The 25,111-nt window shown below is 41.9% G+C and overlaps 1 protein-coding gene and 1 long non-coding RNA gene across 4 annotated transcripts in view; one reads left to right on the forward strand and one right to left on the reverse strand.

Moving 5' to 3' along the window:
- cnksr1 (connector enhancer of kinase suppressor of Ras 1) overlaps nucleotides 1-25,111 on the reverse strand; it is an 89,965-nt gene that overhangs the window by 31,894 nt on the left and 32,960 nt on the right. Inside the window, exons 5-9 of one of the 3 annotated variants that reach the window (XM_014210098.2) lie at nucleotides 21,763-21,804; nucleotides 17,911-18,030; nucleotides 5,530-5,589; nucleotides 1,331-1,399; nucleotides 1,101-1,229 (exon numbers count right to left, since the gene is read on the reverse strand). In XM_014210098.2, the coding sequence (XP_014065573.1) occupies nucleotides 1,101-1,229; nucleotides 1,331-1,399; nucleotides 5,530-5,589; nucleotides 17,911-18,030; nucleotides 21,763-21,804 (420 nt within the window). The remainder of the gene's footprint in view (nucleotides 1-1,100; nucleotides 1,230-1,330; nucleotides 1,400-5,529; nucleotides 5,590-17,910; nucleotides 18,031-21,762; nucleotides 21,805-25,111) is intronic. The other 2 variants (XM_014210100.2, XM_014210099.2) reach the window with 2 other exon arrangements.
- Nucleotides 6,988-11,292, forward strand: LOC123744585 (uncharacterized). Its single transcript, XR_006770917.1, has 2 exons — nucleotides 6,988-7,293; nucleotides 10,881-11,292. It is a non-coding gene; the product is annotated as an uncharacterized lncRNA (long non-coding RNA).

Consider the following 25,111-nt stretch of genomic DNA (forward strand, 5'->3'; position numbering starts at 1 on the left):
GTGGGTTTTATGCAAATTAGGTACATATACCTTTAAAAAATATATATATATTGGTGTTAAAATATATACCTGATATAGTAAGAAAATCTATATAGGAGTGCACTCTAAGATTTAAAATTATTATTATTTTTTTTAAATTACATTTGACAAATTGAATACCTGAATTCCATTATTTGTCCATGTAAGGAAAATGTTTTATGTGCTTATAATTATTATTGGATTATAAAAATTCTACGTTTGGAGTATCGCACGAACACACATACAAGTGTCAATACACACGACTGACAGACACACGACTGACAGACACAATACACACGACTGACAGACACACGACTGACAGACACAATACACACGACTGACAGACACACGACTGACAGACAATACACACGACTGACAGACAATACACACGACTGACAGACAATACACACGACTGACAGACACACGACTGACAGACACACGACTGACAGACACACGACTGACAGACACACGACTGACAGACACACGACTGACAGACACACGACTGACAGACACAATACACACGACTGACAGACACAATACACACGACTGACAGACACAATACACACGACTGACAGACACACGACTGACAGACACAATACACACGACTGACAGACATGGCTCGCTGTCTCAGTGTTCAGACTACAGCACAAGCTGGCTTTAACACGGTAAGTCATGTAACAAGGGGTGGCGGAGTAGTCAGCTGTGTGTGCATGATAGAAGAGTGTGTGTATGAGAGGGAAAAAGTGTGTGTGTGTGTGTGTGTGTGTGTGCATGTCCGTGATTTGTTTTTCTGTATAGACAGAGACAAGACAGTCGGCAGGGTGAGAGCATGAAGGATAAACAGTTAAACCCAAGTGACCAGAGGTTATCCAGAGGAAATCTGCTCTATGAAAGCCTACAGGTCTAAATGGATGTGTTTCCTTGGTTCAGTATGTGCTGGTGCTGGTGGGTGGGTGGGTGTGTGTACATGCCTGAGTGTAAACGTGTGTGTGTGTGTGCATCCTCGTGAATGCGGTGTGTGCGTGCGTGCGCGTGTATGTACGCATGCAATGTATCCTTCCCACTATGCTCCAGCAGCCTACCTGAGGCGAGGGGGGCTGTTGGGCTGTCTCTTTGCTTCTCAGTGACACAGGGACCTTCTTGAGGACCAGCGTCACTCCACTGGGGTTCTCCCTCAGTTTCTTCACTAGGTTCTTCCTGCTCCAGCCAACCTGACAATGCAGAGCACCATGGGAGCTGGAGTTCATATAAAGTTGTGCTTGGCTAGGCCAGACTTGGCTCCAAGTAACACACAAGCACACAAAATACTCACCACAATCTGGTCATTGACTTGGATCACCTCGTCCCCAGCCAGTATCTTCTCACAGAACTCAGCGGGTGACTGCAATACACAAGCCAATAATTAACACACACACACAAACGCACACTATACGCACACGCATACTATAGAAAATGTACGACAGATGTAACATTGTGGCTGGGATTTGACGTCTGACCTTAATTGGTTTAAAAGAGGAATCAAATCAAATCTTATTTGTCACATACTTCGTAAACAGCAGCGAAATGCTTACTTAGGGTCAGAGGTTAAAAGTCTGAGTGGGCTTGTGTACTACATCATGCATACTGTACGTGCACACGTACTGAGTGTGCATGTGCTGTTCTCTCTAGAATGCATACAGACTGCTTCAGATAGACTCCAGTAGCAGTAGCCAGTGGAGTCAGTCTATATTCTGATCATGACATCATGGAAAAACACATGTCTATCCCAGGCTGTCCCAGAGAACAGACCATCCTGTACTAAAGCTTGGTTCCCTCTATCCTTTCCCTGGCAAGCCTTCATCTAACTGGGAGAGTAATAAAATAGCCAAGCCCCCAACCTATGTATTGATTTTATCTTTATTTAACTAGGCAAGTCAGTTAAGAACAAATTCTTATTTTCAATGACAGCCTAGGAACAGTGGGTTAACTGCCTTGTTCAGGGTGTTTTTACATTGTCAGCTCGGGGATTCGATCTTGCAACCTTTCAGTTACTAGTCCAATTAGGCTACCTGCCGCACCACCCATCACCTAGGAATTATCAGCATTGTATTTTATATGTGCATTTGTATCATTTAGAAGATGCTCTTATCCAGAGAAATGTAAAATTAGTGCATTCAAGTAAGTTCGGAAAAACAACCGCCTATCACAATCATTGCAGCCATTCCATTCAGGTCTATGTACATGTACTGTAATAGCAGACAGACACAGCCAAGTCAGGGCCCGAGTACATATGTGAACCACCTAAACTGACAGGGAAAAACTCCTGGTCATAAAAAGTGACCTGTGTCAACCAGTCAATATCATCGTTAAGCAAGACATTTCACTTAGATATTTCACGAACGACCATTCAAGTTTTATTTGTCATGCACAAGTACGGTGAAATGCTTAACTTGCGAGCCGTTCCACTAATGACCATTAAAGCGGCATTCTCTTTCACAACACTAAATCCTCAATGATCAACCTAGATAACGTATGGAACGCAGTAGGATTAGTTACAACCACATTGGATTACCAGTCTTAGATACTGTAGGTCAGTGGTTACATCCCAAGTGGCACCAGATTCCCTATAGTGGACTACTTTTGACGAGAGTGGTGTGAAGCGTGAACAATCCTCCCACTGTAGCAGCTTGTGATAAACATTATGCCTTTATAGTAAATAGTGGTATCATTATACTGTGATTATACTGGCTTACAGCCGATGCCATGAGGTCCATGTTTTCTGATGATTCTATCTACCGTGGTAATCCCCCTGATATTTGTGGTTTTAACAGAGTACTTGCACTTGGCAACTGTCCCTCTACAGAATGGCAGACTAATGTTAGCTAGATTAACTAATGGTTATTTAGAAATCTACAGTGCGCACAAAGAAACACACACAGTGTATACAGTGGGGTACTAAATTACTGACACCCTTGATAAAGATGAGCAAAAATTATTATTCAAATACTGAGAACCTATTGTATGCACCCCCCCCAAAAAAAAATGGGGGAAATTATATTATACTAATACAATTGCTCAGAGAAAGAGATTTTGTTTAACAATTAATACTTTTTTCTGAAAAAAGGTAGGGGTCAAAATGATTAACACTCCCTAAAGATTCTCATAAATAATGTCGTCAAAAGTTTAGCATTTGGTCCCATATTCCTAGCACACAATGACTAAATCAAGCTTGTTGGATGCATTTGAAGTTTGTTTTGGTTATGTTTAAGATTATTTTGTCCCCAATAAAAATAACGGTAATGTATTATGTCATTTTAGAGTACATTTTATTGTAAATAAACTTCTACATTAATGTGGAGGCTACCATGATTACAGATACCCCCAAGACATGCTAACCTCATACCATTACAAATAATAGGGGAGGTTAGAATGTCTGCTATTATCTTGGGGGTATCTGTAATCATGGTCGCATCCACATTAATGTAGAAGTGTTTAGAAACATATTCCTATTTAAAATAAAATTGACTCCAAAATGACAATACATTATTTACCATGTATTTATATTGTGCAAAAAATATTCTGAAACACAACCAAAATGAACTGCTAATGTATGCAACAAGTTTGTAGTTACAAGCTTGATGTAGTCGTTTTGTGCTAGGAATGTCAAACTAAATACTAAACTTATGACTTATAGGATATGATTATATGATTTCTAGGAATCTTCAGGTGGTCAACAATTTTGCTAAACAAAATCTCTTTCTCTTAGCAATTGTATTAGCATAAAACTATATAATTTCCCTTTTTTTGTTGTTGCATACAATATAGCTCAGCATTTGAATCATTTATTTTACACAGTCATTATTGCTCATCTTTTTCAAGGGTATCAATACATTTCAGGCCCGATTGTAAACCCCACCCACCCACGCAGTACAGCAGACCTTCTAAATGTCAAGGTAATGCAAACCATTAGTCCTATGGGGTTTGTTTAACCTGTTAGGGCTGGGGGGCAGTATTTACACGGCCGGATAAAAAACGTACCCAATTTAATCTGGTTACTACTCCTGCCCAGTAACTAGAATATGCATATAACTATTGGCTTTGGATAGAAAACACCCTAAAGTTTCTAAAACTGTTTGAATGGTGTCTGTGAGTATAACAGAACTCATATGGCAGGCAAAAACCTGAGAAGATTTCATGCAGGAAGTGGCCTGTCTGACAAGGTGTCGTTCTTCTTGTCTCTGTTTATTGAAGAGTCAGGATCTTAGCTGTAACGTGACACTTCCTACGGCTCCCATAGGCTCTCAGAGCCCGGGAAAAAGCTGAACGATATCGAGGCAGCCTCTGGCTGAAACACATTATCGCCTTTGCCAAGTGGCCGATCAGAGGACAAAGGGCTTAGGCGCGTGCCCGAGTCGACCCAGTGATATATTTTCTTTCGTCTGTTTACCTAATTGCAGATTCCCGGTCGGAATATTATCGCTTTTTTTACGAAAAAAATGGCATAAAAATAGATTTTAAACAGCGGTTGACATGCTTCGAAGTACGGTAATGGAATATTTCGAATTTTTTTGTCACGAATTGCGCCATGCTCGTAACCCTTATTTACCCTTTCGGATAGTGTCTTGAACGCACGAACAAAACGCCGCTGTTTGGATATAACGATGGATTATTTTGGACCAAACCAACATTTGTTATTGAAGTAGAAGTCCTGGGAGTGCATTCTGACGAAGACAGCAAAGGTAATAACATTTTTCTTATAGTAAATCTGACTTTGATGAGTGCTAAACTTGCTGGGTGTCTAAATAGCTAGCCCTGTGATGCCGGGCTATCTACTGAGAATATTGCAAAATGTGCTTTCACCGAAAAGCTATTTTAAAATCGGACATATCGAGTGCATAGAGGAGTTCTGTATCTATAATTCTTAAAATAATTGTTATGCTTTTTGTGAACGTTTATCGTGAGTAATTTAGTAAATTCACCGGCAGTGTTCGGTGGGAATGCTAGTCACATGCTAGTCACATGCTAATGTAAAAAGCTGGTTTTTGATATAAATATGAACTTGATTGAACAAAACATGCATGTATTGTATAACATAATGTCCTAGGGTTGTCATCTGATGAAGATCATCAAAGGTTAGTGCTACATTTAGCTGTGGTTTGGGTTTATGTGACATTATATGCTAGCTTGAAAAATTTGTGATTATTTCTGGCTGGGTACTCTGCTGACATAATCTAATGTTTTGCTTTTGTTGTAAAGCCTTTTTGAAATTGGACAGTGTGGTTAGATTAACGAGAGTCTTATCTTTAAAATGGTGTAAAATAGTCGGTTTTGAAGGTTTTGCATTTCTAAGGTTTTTGAATAACGCGCCACGGGATTGCACTGGCTGTTACGTAGGTGGGACGATTTGGTGCCACCTAGCCCAGAGAGGTTAAAGTAAAGTGCATGTATATGATCATGTTTGGTAAGAGCCCATGGCATTGGGCTCTGAAGGACGGGGGTTGAGAGGGGGAAGAGGAGAATAAAGAGTCTGACCTCTGCGGTGGTGCCTGTGATGTAGTGATTACTGGAGCCAGTGGATGTTATCTCAATGCCCTGGAAGGGAGACAGCATGGTCATGTAAAATACATTAAAAAGAAAGACAGAATGAAAAAAAAGAAAGAACAAAAAACAAGATAGCGAGATAAGGAGAAATTCCCTGCGTTCTGTGCCCAGCGTATCTGATGTCAGTACTACAGTTAAATCGCCCATCATCCATCAACCTGCCACAACAACACAATACCTTCTAGTACTGCAGTGCTGATGTCATTCAACGTCTGACACAGCAATCAAACCTGCAATCCTTCTCTCCTATGTCATTCTACTCAGGCTCTAATGTCATGTAATGTATGTACAGGTGCATACTGATTCATAGTGATCTGTCTGTATGTCATGTCATTTCTCCCTTGTTTGATATTTGCGCAGGTACACTAAGGGGAGCCGTGTGAATCATGATCATGCACGGCCCAGCCACGATCAATACACGTCACATGATTCCTGGGGCTTGTAGACATGCCTCTAATAATGACTTATTGACTGGAGCAGATTTGAAAATAGATCTGAATCTGAAAGGCCACCGCCACGTCCCTCAGACTCCAGGGTTGCATTCATTAGCGCGTACAACGTAGCAAAACGTTTTGCAATAGAAACGAAGGCAAGCGGTTCTTATTGGACGTTCAGGTAGTCCTTCCCTCTTTCAGTATGTTTTCTTACGTTTGGTGCCTAATGAACATGGCCCAGCTCTTGTTTACTGAAAATGAAGGGAGAGATGATAATGATGGTCAGATGAGACTTGAACAGACCTGGGTATTATTTGGGTTGTTCCACCAAATTAGTACCTTTTGTGTAGTGTTATAGATACGAGTGCGTTGCCCTGTTACGATCAACCCTGTTACTTTATTTGGCACTTACTATAGAATTTTTTTATTTACCCTCTTGAGATGTGTATGCGTTTGTGCAACAAATGATAGTGCATCGAATCATATCACATCGAATTGCATCAATTCGTTCCTCTAATCAAACCGAATCGCACCAAATTGTTTAAAACTAAAACGGATCGTTTCTGTATCATATCAGATACGTATCAAATCGTCTTGAAAGGGAAAGATGCTGTATTGGGAATTTTAAAACCAATTTCTGTGTTCGTGCAAGTGGCTGACTGAGCGAATCCTCACTATCAGTAGCTGCAATTTGGCAGTACGCCCAGACCTTGATTTGAGAGCGAAAGATCTCAGTTTCAAGGTCTCAGCTTAGTGAGAACACTTGTGAGGTATTGGTCTGTCACATGTTATGAACTAGTATTGGTCGGTCACATAAATGAAACAAAACGGTAATGATGAATTAATTATGCTAAATCATGCAAATATATCTTGTCTGTGTATAGCTGTATATATATATATATATATATATAAGACAACCGCTGGGACTGCCCAGGCAGAGCTCCTGATAGATGTGTACTATAATGCAATTGAGTTGATTGGAACCTCTCCAGCGCGCTGACAATAAACAGGATGATTGACTGAGTGTCCCTGTGTAAGAATTTCCACAACAATTTGGCGTCAACAAAAAGGATGATTGATTCTGCATGCGGAGCTTTCCAGTGGGGGTCTATGAGGAAAACCAGTGGCGCATTTTATGAAGCGTGAGGGAAATTCCCGTCTGACCAAAAGACGACGAGACCCGCCCAGAACAGACCCTTACTGTGAGCTGCCCAGGAGGAGACACATCATCTGAACAATTGAGGGACGGCAACTGATTTCAGTAAGTCAATTTATAGGAATCTGTATAATTTCAAAAAATAAATAAAATCAAAGCCTGTAACGCATAAAAAGGTACCCATAGTCTTATAGAGAGAAGACTATTCACTAGTTGTATGAGAAGACTAGAGCGAGGGCGTAATGGTACCATGGAAAGCCTCGCTGACAGCTGTCTGTGGGCATTTAGAAGACATGTCTTTGTTGTCTGCAGCCACTACAAAATAACAAGGTATTTTTGAATACGGGGTGTTATTTATATAGCCATCTATAATTTAGCCCAAACAACTACCACTTCCCCTACTGTATTTATTTATTTCGCTCCTTTGCACCCCATTATTTCTACTTTGCACTTTCTTCCACTACAAATCTACCATTCCAGTGTTTTACTTGCTATATTGTATTTACTTTGCCACCATGGCCTTTTTTGCCTTTACCTCCCATATCTCACCTCATTTGCTCACATTGTATATAGACTTATTTTTCTACTGTATTATTGACTGTATGTTTGTTTTACTCCATGTGTAGCTCTGTGTTGTTGTATGTGTCGAACTGCTTTGCTTTATCTTGGCCAGGTCGCAATTGTAAATGACAACTTGTTCTCAACTTGCCTACCTGGTTAAATAAAGGTGAAATAAAAAAATAAAATAAAAAATATGTATAGCAAGTAGCGGCAAGAGAACTGTTGATGATCCATATGGTTCATAGCAAGTAACGACAAGAGAGAATCATTGACGACGCACATGGGGTAATGAGGAGATTACCGAGTGTGTTTGGGAATAGTACTAAGTGAAAGTTGTGTGATTGCGAGATATGGAATAAGCTGAAATATTGATATTTGGATAACAAGAGCTGATTGAAATTTGGATAATACATGGATTGAAATTTTGCTATTAAGAATTGAGTGATTGAGAGATGTCAGGGGACTAGCTCCATTGTGAATATGGAGTGAATGTGAGCTGTGTTTTCCAGTTGTGTGTGAGTTGATCATAACGTTATCTAGGGGTCTGTCCAACGCAGCTGTTGGATCTAAAAGGTAGAGATAACATGTCTCAGAAATCTCATACGTAAAATGGCTCAGAGGATAACGTGTCTCGTTTGTAAGGAGGATAACACGTCTCTGAGGTTAACATGACTTTACATTACATGAGGATAACATGACTCATCAGTGGAGTTTGATGTAACATTATTATGTATGGAGATATGAAAGAAGATAAGTATTTCCGAATATGCTGTTAAATAGAACTAGTGCAAATATCTAAACCCCTGTATGAATAGAACACTAGCCTAAAGGAAGAATTTGTGATGTAACACAAAAGGTTACTAGAGTTAAAGTAACATAATATTGAGTATAATAGGTTATTATGATGATCTGAAGAAGTAAGAATAGAAAAATAATATTTTACAACTTGCACATCCACACGTAGAGTGGTTCCTTTATGGATCATTTGAGGTATGATAAGGTTAAAGCATTGTACAGGACTTGATTTACCCCTAATCAACTATAAACGCTTAGAAGATTTCCTCCACCCTGGTAATGCATTTTGAAATAAGCCCATATCCTGTTAAATAAAATAGAGTAACTTTTTGAAGGTATAGTAAAATGAAACAATGCCTTCCAATATGGAGAAAAGTATCATGTTTGTTTTGTTCTGTTTTAAACCTTGCAATAGTGGGAAAAGCAGAATGTTGTTTGAGAGTGATCCATGTGTATAAGTAGTAGATTGAGAAGAAGGGAGTCAAGGTTGAAGTAAACAGATTATAGAGACTAATGAAAGTACCAAAGTGAATGGTAATTGGCTTTCAGATAGCAATCCAATAATACAATATTTTAGTCATTTGAAGAAGAAAGACAGAGGGATTGAGCATTGCGACTTAAATTAGAGGCCACTCACTCTTCAAGGCCTGGTCCACTGCTCTCGTGTTTAAGTCATCTGTTGTTTGGGATTTAAGATAAGCTTTTTGTGGAACAGTAGTTAGCCGTCAGTACACACTGAACTCAAACAGGCTGTGAGAGACATAGTGGGGAAATTTGGAACAGTTTGTATGTCAATGCAACAGGTCAAAAAGATAAAGATTACAAGATAATTGTTTTACTTTAGAATGTGCCTTATTCAGCTTTACAGGACACCGTATCATCTCATGTGTCTGAAGTATAATTCTGTATATGCATGGGTAAATTAAGACTTCCTGCCCAAGATGCAGTAAACTCGATTAATGATTAAGAATTTTTAGGACTGATTAAAATGAAAAATGAAAACTAAGTACATGTGAATTTTCTTTCTTCCAGGACTGCTGGAATGTCTGCTATTACCTTTTTTTCATGTTTATCAATGATTCTGTATCTCTCCCTTTGAAAGGCTTCCTGAGGCATGTGCCTTGGGAGAGCAGCTAAAAATGCCCAGATCCAGCTGTTAAGGGACCTCCCAAATGAAGCAAGGCCTGGCCATTTTGTTTGTGTTTACCCTACGATTTCTGCCACACACACACGCCAGAACCCACACACAACCCACCTGTTAATTAATATTTGTTAGTGGTGTTAATATTGATTTACGGTGTGGGGTCTTTTTATTTGGTTTCAGTGGGTTTTTCAGGGGTTAGAAAGGATGCTAAACACAAATGAAAGTTTCTACTGTCAGAGTTTTGTTTGCACACATGTAAATGATCTTGAATTGAAGAAATGTACTGAAAAACCAAATGTAAACCTGATACACAAAATGTTTAAAATGTTTGAAACAAAATTAAATAATGTCTGAGGTACAGTGGGAAAAGAACTCACTTAATAGGGCTGACTGACCTCTGTTTGGTTTTCCTGGTGAGGCCTGATCACCCTCACTAAAGACAGGAGACAGTTTTCTATGGGCTAAAAACAAATAATTAAGAAGAAGTGTACAATTTATCAATAGTCCTGTGTGATTCAGACCACGAGAAGGACAGAGAGAGAGCGCTGCACCTCAATGAGGGACACCTGTCTTTATTCTGTTTTACCATTACCTTATGGGATACAATTATTTATTTTGTTATTCTAATTTGTTTACTTTTGATTTAACAGGCAGTGTTGTTTTTTTGGGACGGATGAATCAAGATGTGAGTCATGAGTCCAAAGGGGGAATTTACCGGTCCCCTGGGGCCCTTCAGTAAATAACCAAACATGTTTTTCACATGCCTGCCTGTAAAAGAAAAAAAGAGATGTTGGTATTGGATGACAGTTACTTCAAATGGATTGAAGTTTTCCCCACCTGTAGTTTTATATGAAGATGTGTATTGCTGTTGTCGTTTTTTTTTTTTTCTTGCTTCAATAACAAATCTCACCAGATTGGGTCTGCTGGAGTGTCTGGATTTCTCCCTAAGGATTAGCCCTCTGACTCCCTGACCTGTAACTCTGCAGTGAGATCGTCAAGGTGATCGGGGAGTTAAAGCCAATTGGGGGGTGGGGGAGGGGGGGGGGTTTCAGCTGTGTGGTGTTATTCACTTTTTCTTTTACATTTGTTTTAGGAAGGCTGGATTTCCTGAATCAGATAGTAATAATAATTTGTCATACAGTAAATTAGAAATGCCCTCAACTACTGTTGTTCTGGTCTGTCCTCTCTCGAGGTTATGGCGAAGGTGACCACAGATGGTATCTAGATGATTGGAAGATAATTTGACCAAGAACAGTGTGAACCTCAACACACCCTCTAACCGGCTGAAGTAATGGGGACAATGGCGTTCAAAATGGTCCTCTCACTTCTACTGTGAGACCTGAGTCCAAGCCAGCAACCTGTACACAGCATCCAATCGAAGCTATCAACTGTCTTTTCTGTCATGCTTTTTCTCTCAGGAGTGCGACATGGGTCCATGGAGAGAGATCCAGTCCAAACTTCTCTCATACTGCTGGTGTACTGGTAGGCAAATGGACAAAGACATAATGGACTGTAAAGGACAGTGGCGGCTCAGGTGAGAGACATTATCAAGGGCCATCCACGTTGAACATATGCCATTAAAAGGACGAACTGAAACCCTATCTGAAGAAGAAAACGAAGAAATGGCAGGAAGGATGAGTGCCTTTGGTCAACAGTGCCCATGATTGATTTTAGGCTTATCCAAAATTGTTTATTTGGGGTATCAGGTTGATTGTGGAGGTCTGCACACTGTGAAATGTATAGTAATTTAGACTAAGAACGCATTGAGATACCAATCTATCATTATCACAAGTGATGAGAAAAGTTGATGCTAGAAATATAAGATGAATATACTGTATGTCAATGTAAATGTAAATTCTGTCAGTATTGGTGTGTGCTAAGTTGAGGGTCTTAAATGAAAGTAATAGAACCAACGTGAAGCACTAAGGACTGTCATTCTAAATTTGGGTTTGATCATTTATCAATAGTTATAATTATGATTTGGAAAGGTGAGGCTTGGACTAACCATGCCCCAACCTCATTCTTATCAAGGTTGGTGTGAAACTTATAACGTGTTCTCTCTCTTCCCTGTGAAATGTTATTAACATGCTGTAAGGCAATCTGTGCCTCTCTGGCTGATAAGATTTCAGCAACTAACATGTTTTCTGCTCCTCCAGATCATGATGACACTAATGAGCTGCCTACTCTGGATGAGCTCCTATTTCCCCCTGTAGATACGGACGATGAGTAATGATTGAAGGTTTTTTTCTTTTAACAAGTTGAGGGTAAGGTCATCTAAACCCTTAACCTGTTTACATCTCTTAAATAATGATGAATAGATCCACTATTGAGCACAAAAACAATACTTGTTACAGAATATTTTACATAGAAATAACATCTGTCAGACAAACCATGCCTGACAACATGTTCCAATAAGACAGAAAAATTAGAAGAACATTTAAAGGCTGTGGACATTGTGAAGCAAGCATTGTAAGCAAGCACCAACCTTTTGAAGGTCTTAGCAGAATTGTTAAACAACTGGGTTTTATATTTTGCCTAAGTTGATGTCCCAGGGACAGTTAGTGAAAAAAACATATGTCAATCCAACCCGATTGTGGTAAGAGATATGAAAACAATGGATAACACAAAGATTCATTCACCTCTGAATCTACAGATCCCTTGAGCATGTGTGTGTATTTTTGATACTCACTCCCATTAATAGAAATATAACCTTTATTATGATTATAGTATTACCATACTAATTTGATCGTACAACCCAGAATGAAGGGTTTGAAATTATGAATTGTCTGGGTTTTTTCTGTGTTGAGTTCCCTCCCTTAAGAGTATAGAATATTTTGATATAGAAGCTCAAATCTAAACTCTTAAATTAAAATAAAATGATTATTATCACACAAGTGAAAAGAGGATGGAACGTAATGGGAATTTTAATGTTTGTGTTTTTCTTATAACTAATTTCTATGTTCTAGTCACGTGCTGTTCAATAAACCAATTTCTGTGTTCATGCATGTGGCTGAATCCTCACTATAAGTACCTGCAATTTGGCAGTACGCCCAGACCTTGTTTTGAGAACGAAAGATATCTCAGTTTGAAGGTCTCAGCTTAGAGAGAAGCAGCCTCGTGAGGTATTGGTTTGTCATGTTATGAACCAGTATTGGTCGGTCACGTGAATGAAACAAAAAGGTAATGATTAATTAATTATGCTAAATCATGCAAATATAACTTGTCTGTGTATAGCCATATATAAGACAACCGCTGGGACTGCCCAGGCAGAGCTCCTGATTGACATGTGTACTATGGTGCATTGAGTTGGTTGGAAACTCTCCAGCACGCTGACAATAAACAGAATGATTGATTTAAGATTGATTTTGAGTGTCCCTGTGTAAACAATTCCACAACAATGCACATACCTACTATCTATTTATGGGTAACAGGGTTGACGTGTTATGCTCAACCCGCTCAGTTTTCCGCCACAAAACACGAGAAAATTACCAAAAAGAGTTCACCTGCTTTAACACTTGATTTGATGTTAAATGTTAGAAGTTAAATGTTTCATTTAAAAAATATATACTGCTCAAAAAAATAAAGGGAACACTTAAACAACACATCCTAGATCTGAATGAAATAAATAATCTTATTAAATACTTTTTTCTTTACATAGTTGAATGTGCTGACAATAAAATCACACAAAAATAATCAATGGAAATCCAATTTATCAACCCATGGAGGTCTGGATTTGGAGTCACACTCAAAATTAAAGTGGAAAACCACACTACAGGCTGATCCAACTTTGATGTAATGTCCTTAAAACAAGTCAAAATGAGGCTCGGTAGTGTGTGTGGCCTCCACGTGCCTGTATGACCTCCCTACAACGCCTGGGCATGCTCCTGATGAGGTGGCGGATGGTTTCCTGAGGGATCTCCTCCCAGACCTGGACTAAAGCATCCGCCAACTCCTGGACAGTCTGTGGTGCAACGTGGCGTTGGTGGATGGAGCGAGACATGATGTCCCAGATGTGCTCAATTGGATTCAGGTCTGGGGAATGGGCGGGCCAGTCCATAGCATCAATGCCTTCCTCTTGCAGGAACTGCTGACACACTCCAGCCACATGAGGTCTAGCATTGTCTTGCATTAGGAGGAACCCAGGGCCAACCGCACCAGCATATGGTCTCACAAGGGGTCGGAGGATCTCATCTCGGTACCTAATGGCAGTCAGGCTACCTCTGGCGAGCACATGGAGGGCTGTGCGGCCCCCCAAAGAAATGCCACCCCACACCATGACTGACCCACCGCCAAACCGGTCATGCTGGAGGATGTTGCAGGCAGCAGAACGTTCTCCACGGCGTCTCCAGACTCTGTCACGTCTGTCACGTGCTCAGTGTGAACCTGCTTTCATCTGTGAAGAGCACAGGGCGCCAGTGGCGAATTTGCCAATCTTGGTGTTCTCTGGCAAATGCCAAACGTTCTGCACGGTGTTGGGCTGTAAGCACAACCCCCACCTGTGGACATCGGGCCCTCATACCACCCTCATGGAGTCTGTTTCTGACCGTTTGAGCAGACACATGCACATTTGTGGCCTGCTGGAGGTCATTTTGCAGGGCTCTGGCAGTGCTTCTCCTGCTCCTCCTTGCACAAAGGCGGAGGTAGCGGTCCTGCTGCTGGGTTGTTGCCCTCCTACGGCCTCCTCCACGTCTCCTGATGTACTGGCCTGTCTCCTGGTAGCGCCTCCATGCTCTGGACACTACGCTGACAGACACAGCAAACCTTCTTGCCACAGCTCGCATTGATGTGCCATCCTGGATGAGCTGCACTACCTGAGCCACTTGTGTGGGTTGTAGACTCCGTCTCATGCTACCACTAGAGTGAAAGCACCGCCAGCATTCAAAAGTGACCAAAACATCAGCCAGGAAGCATAGGAACTGAGAAGTGGTCTGTGGTCCCCACCTGCAGAACCACTCCTTTATTGGGGGTGTCTTGCTAATTGCCTATAATTTCCACCTGTTGTCTATTCCATTTGCACAACAGCATGTGAAATTTATTGTCAATCAGTGTTGCTTCCTAAGTGGACAGTTTGATTTCACAGAAGTGTGATTGACTTGGATTTACATTGTGTTGTTTAAGTGTTCCCTTTATTTTTTTGAGCAGTGTATTTAAAAAGGAATAGTTTCCTCACATTAAAATGAAAGTTTAATTCACGCAACAGGGTTGACCTTGAAATTAGGGACAGGCATTTATAATAATCTTCAGAAATGACTCAAAGCAAAACAATAACGAGGGGCTTACAATGTTGGTGAAAACTTGCAGAAATGTTGGGGTTAAGTGGGTTAAAATCTTCCTAGAAGTCACAGAAGGTGCACAGAGTGACATGTCAAAATTCTGAATTTTTCACTTTATAAGATTTTTTCATGTAAAAATCTATTTATTGAATTTTCCATGTGGTCTATATTAAAGGGCACTTAATAAAAAAACTGACATATAGAATTCTATATTGGTGTGAAAGGGTACTCATTTAGTGGAACAACCCATATTTGTTTTCTTTCAGGTGCTTTAGCTGCGCTTAAATGAGCTTGCCTGGCGTGAAAGAACCAATGGAAGTTGCAAAACTGCAGATTTGGCACTCCAGGCAGGTTCAACCAAACATGAAAAGGATGGGAAAGAATACAGATACTATCTGAACCCAGATCTGGGTGAGAAAAAGACTGTTGGGCAGCTAGAGCAGATCAATCATAGAGATTCTATATTCCGTTTCTCATGATGAACATTTTAGATTTTTAAAGAAATTCTATATTCATTTTCTATGAGATTCTTCTGACTGTGGATTTAAAACACAACAGGGTTTTAAATCACTGCAGTGCAATGTGACATGCACCAGACTGCAGTAAATCCTCTATGCCAGCCAAGTTCTAATACCAATGGAACAGCAAAGAGAGAAAAGTGGACACCTACAGTGCCTTCGGGAAAGTATTCAGACCCCTTGACTTTTTCCACATTTTGTTACAGCCTTATTCTAAAAGTGATTGAATAATTTTACCCTTCATCAATCTACACACAATACCCCATAATGACAAAGAATAACTGTTTTTTTTCTCGATTTTTGCTAAAAAATGAAATATTACATTTACATAATTATTCAGACCCTATACTCGATTCTACCATTCGTCTCTGCAGATCCTCTGAAGCTCTGTCAGGTTGGAAGGGGAGTGGTGCTGCACAACTATTTTCAGGTCTCTCCAGAAATGTTCGATCGGGTTCAAGTCCGGGCTATGCCTGGGCCACTCGAGGACATTGAGACTTGTCCCGAAGCCAGTCCTCCGCTGACTTGGCTGTGTGCTTAGGGTCGTTGTCCTGTTGGAAGGTGAACCTTCGCCCCAGTCGGAGGTCCTGAGCAGGTTTTCATCAAGGATTTTGATGTACTTTGCTCCGTTCATCTTTGCCTCAATCCTGACTAGTCTCTCAGTCCCTGCCGCTGAACAACATCCCCACAGCATGATGCTGCCACCACCATGCTTTACCATAGGGATGAATGCCAGGTTTCCTCCAGAGTTCAATCTTGGCTTCATCAGACCAGAGAGTTTTGTTTCTCATTGTCTGAGAGTCTTCAGGTGTCTTTTGTCAAACTCCAAGTGGGCTGTCATGTGCCTTTTACTGAGGAGTGGCTTCCGTCTTGCCACTCTGCCATAAAGGCTTGATTGGTGGAGTGCTGCAGAGATGATTGTCCTTCTGGAAGGTTCTCCCATCTCCACAGAGGAACTCTAGAGTTCTGACAGAGTGACCATCCAGTTCTTGGTCACCTCCCTGACCAAGGCCCTTCTCCTGCAATTGTTCAGTTTGGCCAGGCGGTCAGCTCTAGGAAGAATCTTGGTGCTTTGAAACTTCATCCATTTAAGAATTATGGAGACAAGAAGCCTCCCGGGTGGTGCAGTGGTCTAAAGCACCGCATCGCAGTATTGCAGCGTCACTACCGCCTAGGGTTCGATGCCAGGCTGTGCCATAACCAGCCATGACCGGGAGTCCCATAGGGTGGTGCACAATTGGCGCAGCGTCATCTGAGTTAGGGGAAGGTTTGGACGGTGGGACTTTACCTGGCTCATTGCGCTGTAGCGAATCCTTTTTGCGTACCGGGCACCTGCAGGCTGACTTCGGTCGTCAGTTGAACGGTGTTTCCTCCGACACATTGGTGCAGCTGGCTTCAGGGTTAAGCGAGCAGGTGTTAAAGAAGCGCGGCTTGGCGGGTCATGTTTCGGAGGACGCATGACTCGACCTCCGCCCGTTGGAGAGTTGCATCAATGAGACAAGATTGTAATCACAAAATTGGGGAGAAAATATTTAAATATGGAGGCCACTGTGTTCTTGGGGACTTTCAATGCTGCAGAAATTTTGGGGTAGCCTTCCCCAGATCTGTGCCTTGACACAATCCTGTCTCGGAGCTCTATGGACAATTCCTTCGACCTCGTGGCTTGGTTTTTGCAACTGTGGGACCTTATGTTGACAGGTGTGTGCCTTTCCAAATCATGTCCAATCAATTGCATTTACCACAGGTGGACTCCAATCAAGTTGTGGAAATGTCTCAAGGATGATCAATGGAAAAAGGGTGCACCTGAGCTCAATTTCAAGTCTCATAGCAAAGGGACTGGATACTTATGTAAATAAGGTATTTCTATTTGTAAAAACAAAATGTCACTGTCATTATGGGGTATTGTGTGTAGATTGCTGAGGAAATGTTTTTTAATCAATTTTAGAATAAGGCTGTAACGTAACAAAATGTGAAGGGGTCTGAATACTTTCCGAAGGCACTGTATAACAATGGAGGTTGAGTGAGGACTAATTGCATAAAGTGAGAGCTGGAGGAAAGTGTACAAGAAGTTTGAAGAAATGATCAGAGGATGATTAAACAGAAGGGAAATAAGGAGGACAGAGAGTGAGAGAAGTAATAAGTTCGAAATGTAGAGCAGAGAGAGATGGAGAAAACATGAGTCATCCCTAAAGGACGACCAGGCTGACCTAAAGGACTTATGTCAGATTAGTAAGATAGAGGTAGAGACAGAAGGTAGAGGCAGAAGGCGCTCAATAGAAGGTGTTCTGATTTTCACTGTCTCTGACCAACCTGACTAACCAAAAGTAGAGGGAGACGTGGCAGAGGCAAAGGAAGAAACAGACAGAGCCCAAGCCGGTCCCAGATCTGATTGGTTCGTTAACATTTTTGACATTGACAGTGGGCCAGTTACCAGGTGGTCGCCGGGGGAGACAGGCACCAAGTCAACACTCTCCAGCTGGGCAGTGTGGGTAAGGAGCGCCTCTGGACTGCAGTTCAGGATTTCATCGCACACTGCCTCCAACTGACGACACTGACGGGACAGACAGATGTTGTATATGAAAAATTGTTTCACTTATATGTGATATATTATATGGGTCTACAATTTGATTTCTACAGATCTTATCCAGAGTGACTTACAATTAGTATATTCACCTTACGATAGCTGGGTGAGACAACAACACATCACAGTCGTATCAATAAAGTACTTATCAGTAAAGTCAATACTACTAGGATTGTTTTTGTGTGTGTGGGCGGTGGGGTTCTCTGGGATTCATTTAAGATACTATTTGAAGAGGTAGGTTTTTAGACATTTCGGAAGGTGGGCAGGGACTCTGCTGTCCTAGCTTCAAGAGGAAGCTGGTTCCACCATTGGGGTGCCAGGACAGAGAAGAGCTTTGACTGGGCTGAGCAGGAGCTGACCCCCATAGGGTTTGAGCATAGCCAAGTGCTTGTGTTGGGGTGTAGGGTTTGAACATAGCCTGAAGGTAGGGAGGAGCAGTTCCCCTTGCTGCTCCGAAGGGAAGCACCATAGTCTTGTAGTGGATGTAAGCGGAGGAGCGGGGTGACATGGGAGAATTTGAGAAGGTTGATGACACGAGCCTGGATTAGGACCTGCGTCGCTTCCTGTGTGAGGAAGGGTCATACGTTATGGATGTTGTAGAGCATGAATCACTGCTTTGATTTTTGCAGAGAATGACAGGGTGTTGTCCAGGGTCATGATAAGTTTTTTTGAACTCTGGGAGGGGGATACCGAGTTGTCAACTGTGATGGAGAGGTCTTAGAGCTGGCAGGCCTTCCCCGGGAGGAAGAGGAGCTCTGTCTTGTCTAGGTTGAGCTTAAGGTAGTGAGCCGACAACAAAGTTTGCCAGGCATGCAGAGATGCGTGTTGTCACCTGGGTGTCAGAAGGGGAGAAGGAGAAAAGTAGTTGAATGTCATCCGCATAGCAATGATAGGAGAGACCTTGCGCAATGAGTGACTTTGTGTATAGATAAACGAGGGCCTAGAACTGAGCCCTGGGGGACACCAGTAGTGAAAGCATGTGGTGCAGGCTCATATCCTCTCCAAGTCATCTGCTAGGAGCGACCTGCCAGGTAGGATGCAATACAAGAGTGTGCAGAGCCTGAGACATCCAGCCCTGAGAAGAGGATGGGATGCTTGTGTCAAAAGCAGAGGATACATCTAAAAAAGCTTGAAATGTAGAGAGATAGAAAGCAACTTTAGCAGAGCATACAAAGCAAGAGAAGGTAAAGAGGAAGGAGTGGAAGGATGATAGGTACTCAAGAAGTTTAGTTTTCCTCCATTTCCGCTCAGCTGCCCGCAGCCCTATTCTATGAGCTCGCAGTGAGTCACTCAGTCACGGAGTAGGAGCGGAGGGCCGAGACAGTCGGGAGCAAAGGGGACAGTGAGAGTCAAAGGATGTGGAAAGGGAGGAGAGTAAGGTTGAAGAGGCAAAATTAGGAGACAGGAGAGAAGGATTTAGCAGAAGGTAGAGATGATAGGATAGAAGATGAGAGAGTAATGGGAGAGAGAGAGAGCGGAGATTGCAATGGTGCATGGCCGTCTGGGTAGGAGCTGAGTTGTTTAGGTTGCTGGAGAGAGGGAAAGGAACAATAAACAAAGTAGTGAGCAGAGACACGGAGGGGGGTTGTAGTGAGATTAGTAGGCAAACAGACTCTAGTAAAGATGAGGTCAAGCACATTGCCTGCCTTGTGAGTGGGAGGGGACTGGGAAAAGGAGAAGTCAACAAAAGGAAAGGTGAGGAAAGAAAGATGCGGAAAGAAATTCATCTAAGTCAGAAGTTAGGATGTTGAAGTCACCCAGTACGATGAGTGGTGAGCCATTGTTGGGAAATTAGCTCATCAAGGTGTCAAGCTCATTAAGGAAGAGCAAATGTTGGGTGATAGATGGCAACAATATAAAGCTTGAGTGGACAAGTGACAATGACAGCATGGAATTCAAATGAGGAGATAGACAGGTTAGAGAGGGGGAAAATATGAAAAATCTTGACTTTGGAGAAATTAGTAGCATTGTGCCACCAGCGCGACTATCCAGATGCTCTCAGTCTATGAGGGAACACTTAGTCAGAAGACGATAGAACAGCTGGAGTAGCAGTGTTCTTTGGGGTAATCCATGTCTCCTTCAGCGCCAAAAAGTGGAGGGATTTAAGGGCAAAATAGGCTGACATGAACTCAGCCTTCTTGACCGCAGATTGGCAGTTCCAAACGCTGCCTGATACTAGGAATTAGACATGGGTTGTGCGCGCAGGGTAGACTAAATTAGAAGGGTTGACAGCCAAGGGGTGGGGAACATGTGTAAAACCTACAGAAAGAGGAGTGAACAGGGATAAAAAACACACATAGTTGATTACAATAAAAATAGTTTTGGGGGGTTGCACTGCACATCTAGTAGACACACTATATATACACCAAAGTATGTGGACACCCCATCAAATTACTGGATTTTACTATTTCAGCCACACCCGTTGCTGGCAGGTATATGAAATCGAGCACACAGCCATGCAATCTCCATAGACAAACATTGGCAGTAGAATGGCCTTATTGAAGAGCTCAGTGACTTTCAATGTGGCACCGTCATAGGATGCCACCTTTCCAACAAGTCAGTTCATAAAATTCTGCCCTGCAAGAGATGCCCGGTCAACTATAAGTGCTGTTATTGTGAAGTGGAAACGTCTACGAGCAACAACGGCTCAGCCGCAACATGGTAGGCTACACAAGTTTACAGAACAGGACCCCAAGTGCTGAAGCATGTAAAACATCGTCTTTCCTCAGATGCAACACTCACTACCGAGTTCCAAACTGCCTCTGGAAGCAACGTCAGCACAAGAACTGATCGTCGGGAGCTTGATGAAATGGGTTTCCATGGCCGAGCAGCCGCACACAAGCCTAAGATGCAAAATGCCAAGTGTTGGCTGGAGTGGTGTAAAGCTCACTGCCATTGGACTCTGGAGCAGTGGAAAAGCGTTTTCTGGAGTGCTGAATCATGCTTCACCATCTGGCAGTCTGACGGACGAATCTGGGTTTGGCGGATGCCAGGAGGACGCTACTTCCCCAATGCATAGTGCCAACTGTAAAGTTTGGTGGAGGAGGAATAATGATCTGGGGCTGATTTTCATGGTTAGGGCTTGGCCCCTTAGTTTCAGTGAAGGGAAATCTTAACACAACAGCATACAATGACATTGTAGATGATTCTGTGCTTCCAAATTTAAGGCAACAGTTTGGGGAAGGCCGTTTCCTGTTTCAGAATGACAATTCCCTTCTGCACAAAGCGAGGTCCATAAAGGAATGGTTTGTCGAGATCGGTGTGGAAGAACTTGACTGGCCTGCACAGAGGCCTGACCTCAACCCCATCAAACACCTTTGGGATGAATTGGAATGCCAACTGCCGAGCCAGGCCTAATCGCCTAACTTCAGTGCCCGACTTCACTAATGCTCGTGGCTGAATGAAAGCAAGTCCCCGCAGCAATGTTCCAACATCTAGTGGAAAGCCTTTCCAGAAGTGTGAAAGCTGTTATAGCAGCAAAGGGGGACCAACTCCATATGAATGCCCATGATTTTGACGAGCAGGTGTCCACATACTTTTGGTCATGTAGTGTATTTGAGTAGGGACAGATTTAATCAAAACATCAATTTATTGAATAAACAACAGATACAGAAAATTCTTTCAATGAACTTATAATTAGGAACAGTTTTTAGAAAAGGCAGTAGTTGAGGGAAAGAAAGTAGTGGCTATGAGTGTACTCACGATGGAGATGATGTCCTTTTCTTTCTCGTAAACTGTTGAATCCTGTCAAAAGAGCACAGTGAAAACAACAAGATCAGGGACAAGGTGTAAACCTTACAAATAATATACAAACACCCGCTGAGAAAGAAAAACCATTTGCAGAGAGTAGTAAAATGTGATAATTGGACGATCTGATGGTTTCATGTCCCACTTTCTCTGATAAAAAAGGCCTGAGGCATTCCTAAAGACCAGGAAGTGGACAATCCATGAGTACTAGGAGCACTACAACACCCACAATCCTCTCTGCTAACACTAACTGTGACACATGCCATCCAGGCCACTCACGGTATTTACCTCACTCGTCATTTCATTGACAAACACAACTTTTTAGAGAGAGGCAGACCAATTGTATTCAAAGTCACTGTTACGCAATGTGGATACCTGGTTATGTCAACATAGAGGAGCGAGTGGGAGGTACATTTTTTTCCCTGAGATACAGAGTGAGTGTGTGTTTAACTGGGTTGCCCTGTGAGGCAGGGTAAATCCTGTGAACTCCTGTGAGCAGTGAATGCTAGGATTAGAGTTAGCTAATTAAAGCTTGTGTGGCGTGAGAGAGAAAGCAAGAGATAAAGGGAGAGAGAAAGAGTTGCTTGAGTTGGATTTATTTACATCAGTTTACCTACATCAAAAGGTAGTCTAATTTCATGATGCGTCCACACTCCATGCAATTGGTTGTATATGCCTCAGCCCAAAGAACCACACATCTGGAAAAACATTTATTCATTTCGGATTGTGACATATAGCTGCATCTACAAAACAAATGCCCTGGGACATGGACGATCTACATTAGACCACTTTTGAGCTCTGAAAACATCGGTCAAACTTTGATTTTGGAGTGGAATGTCTCTTTAAAATTAGAAGAAGTGAAAGGCAAGACCTTATACCAAATTGCAAATTGTAGCTATGTATACATGTACCAACCAGGAAAAACCCAATACCCTAGCAATGGGTTAATACCATCGAAGGAGTAGGACTAGAAGCATTGTAGCATAGCTCTATGACTGATATTAAACTTCCCCCTAAGGCTGCTATTGACAACTTCCTCTATGATACATTTTTCTTCTGTATTTGTGAACCCACAGAACAGGATATGACATCTCTGGGTCTGTGTCCCAATTGGCACCCTATTCCCTACATACATAGGAAGTACGGTACCATTTGGGACGCAACCTAGTGAACATCTGCCTGCCCTGAAACTACTCTTAGATCAGGTGGGTATGGTGAGAGAAAGCACAAGTGTCAATCTACACTCACTTCTCAATGTCACTTCCTCTTTGTGTACTGCATGGATACACACCAGACCCAAAGCACCACAGCACCCAGCCCTGTTCAAAACAGGCTTAATATAAGGAATTTTAAATTATTTATATTTATACTTTTGATACTTAACTATATTTAAAACCAAATAATTTTAGAGACTTTTACTCAAGTAGTATTTTACTGGATGACTTTTACTTGAGTCATTGACAATTGGGTACTTTGTCCACCACTGCATGCATAGGTACATGAATATCAGTATCACTACTCATCCAAATAACTTGCATAATTGCATATGGCTCAGGTGAATCATGTGGCTCATTACACCGTGTTTGATATGGTATGTTCACCACTTGGGATGAGATCAACAGTACTACTAATAATAATAATAATAGTTTAATTCACATTGCCACTTATATGGCAGCAGGTAGCCTAGCGGCTAAGAGCATTGGGCCAGTAACCGAAAGGTCGCTGGTTCAAATCCCCGAGCCCGCAAGGTGGAGAAATCTGCTGCAGTTAACCCCCCCAACAACACTTGCTTCCCGGGCGCCAATGACATGGATGTCGATTAAGGCAGCTCCCCGCACCTCTCTGATTTAGAGGGGTTGGGTTAAATGCAGAAGACACATTTCGGTTGAATGCATTCAGTTGTGCAACTGACTAGGTATCCCATTTCTCTTCCCTAGAGAACATAATTTAATCTGTATCAGTTACAATAGAAAATATGTTTCTATCAGACCTGTCAAATACTGAGAATTTGCTTTAGCCTGCCTGCCTGTAGTGGTTGGTGTTTGCACTTTTTGGGACTTGAATGCATTGCAACAGGCAAACTCAATCAAGCACAGCTAAAGTATTTGAAATGATTCAGCCAGCAAAGAATCCCCAAACCATCACACTATCACCACCATGTTTGACCGTTTGTATAAGGTTCTTGCTGTGGAATGCAGTGTTGGGTTTTCACCAGGCATAATGGGACCCAAGTCATCCAAAAAGTTAACTCAAGTTTGCCAAAAAGCACCTTGAAGCACCTGGATGATGATCAAGACTCTTGGAAGAATGTTCTATGGACAAATGATTAAAAAAATATAACATTTGGATGACATTGGTCCTATTATGCCTGGCGAAAACCAAACACTGCATTCCACAGTAAGAACCTGTGTAAGGGGGCAATTACTTTTTCACAAAGGGGCATTGAGTGTTGGATAACTTTGTTTCTGAAATAAATTAAATAAGTATGTAATTGTTGTGTTATATGTTCCCTCAGGTTCCCTTTATCTGATATTTTTCAGGATGGAAAAATGCTTTCAATGCTAACTATTTTTCCACTCCTAAATTGTCCAGTGTTGGTGATCGCGTGCCCACTGGAGCCGCTTCTTCTTGTTTTTAGCAGATAGTAGTGGAACCCCGTGTGTCTGTTTGCTGCAATAGACCACCCGTGACAAGGACCAACGAGTTGTGCATTTCGAGATGCCATTCTGCACACCACTGTTGTACTGTGCCATTATTTGCCCACCTAGCTTGCACGATTGTTGGCATTCTCCTTCAACCTCTCATCAATGCCCACAAGACTGCCGCTGACTGGATGTTTTTTGGTTGTCGCACCATTCTCGGTAAACCCTAGACAGACTGTTGTGTGTGAAAAGCCCAGGAGGCAGGCCGTTTATGAGATACTGGAATCGGAGCGCCTGGCAATGACGATCATACCACGCTCAAAGTCGCTTAGGTCACTTGTTTGCCCATTCCAACATTCAATCAAACAGTAACTGAATGTGTCGCTGCCTGCTTTATATAACAAGCCACGGCCATGTGAGTCACTGTCTGTAAGAGATAACCATTTTCGTGAACGGGGTGGTGTACCTAATAAACTGGCCATGATGTATATTTTTTAAGAATATAATCTTTGACAGCAAAGGACAAAATGAACATTTCCAAAACAATGAATTTAGCAGTATAGATTTGGTTATTATGCTTGAGCAAAAGAACACAGCATTAGCCATGGCAAAATGCATGGAATTCCAGAAAATATGCTTTAAAACTGCACAATGTTCTCTCA

The sequence above is a fragment of the Salmo salar genome, chromosome ssa09 (assembly GCF_905237065.1).
Source record: "Salmo salar chromosome ssa09, Ssal_v3.1, whole genome shotgun sequence".
Classification (NCBI taxonomy): Eukaryota; Metazoa; Chordata; class Actinopteri; order Salmoniformes; family Salmonidae; genus Salmo; species Salmo salar.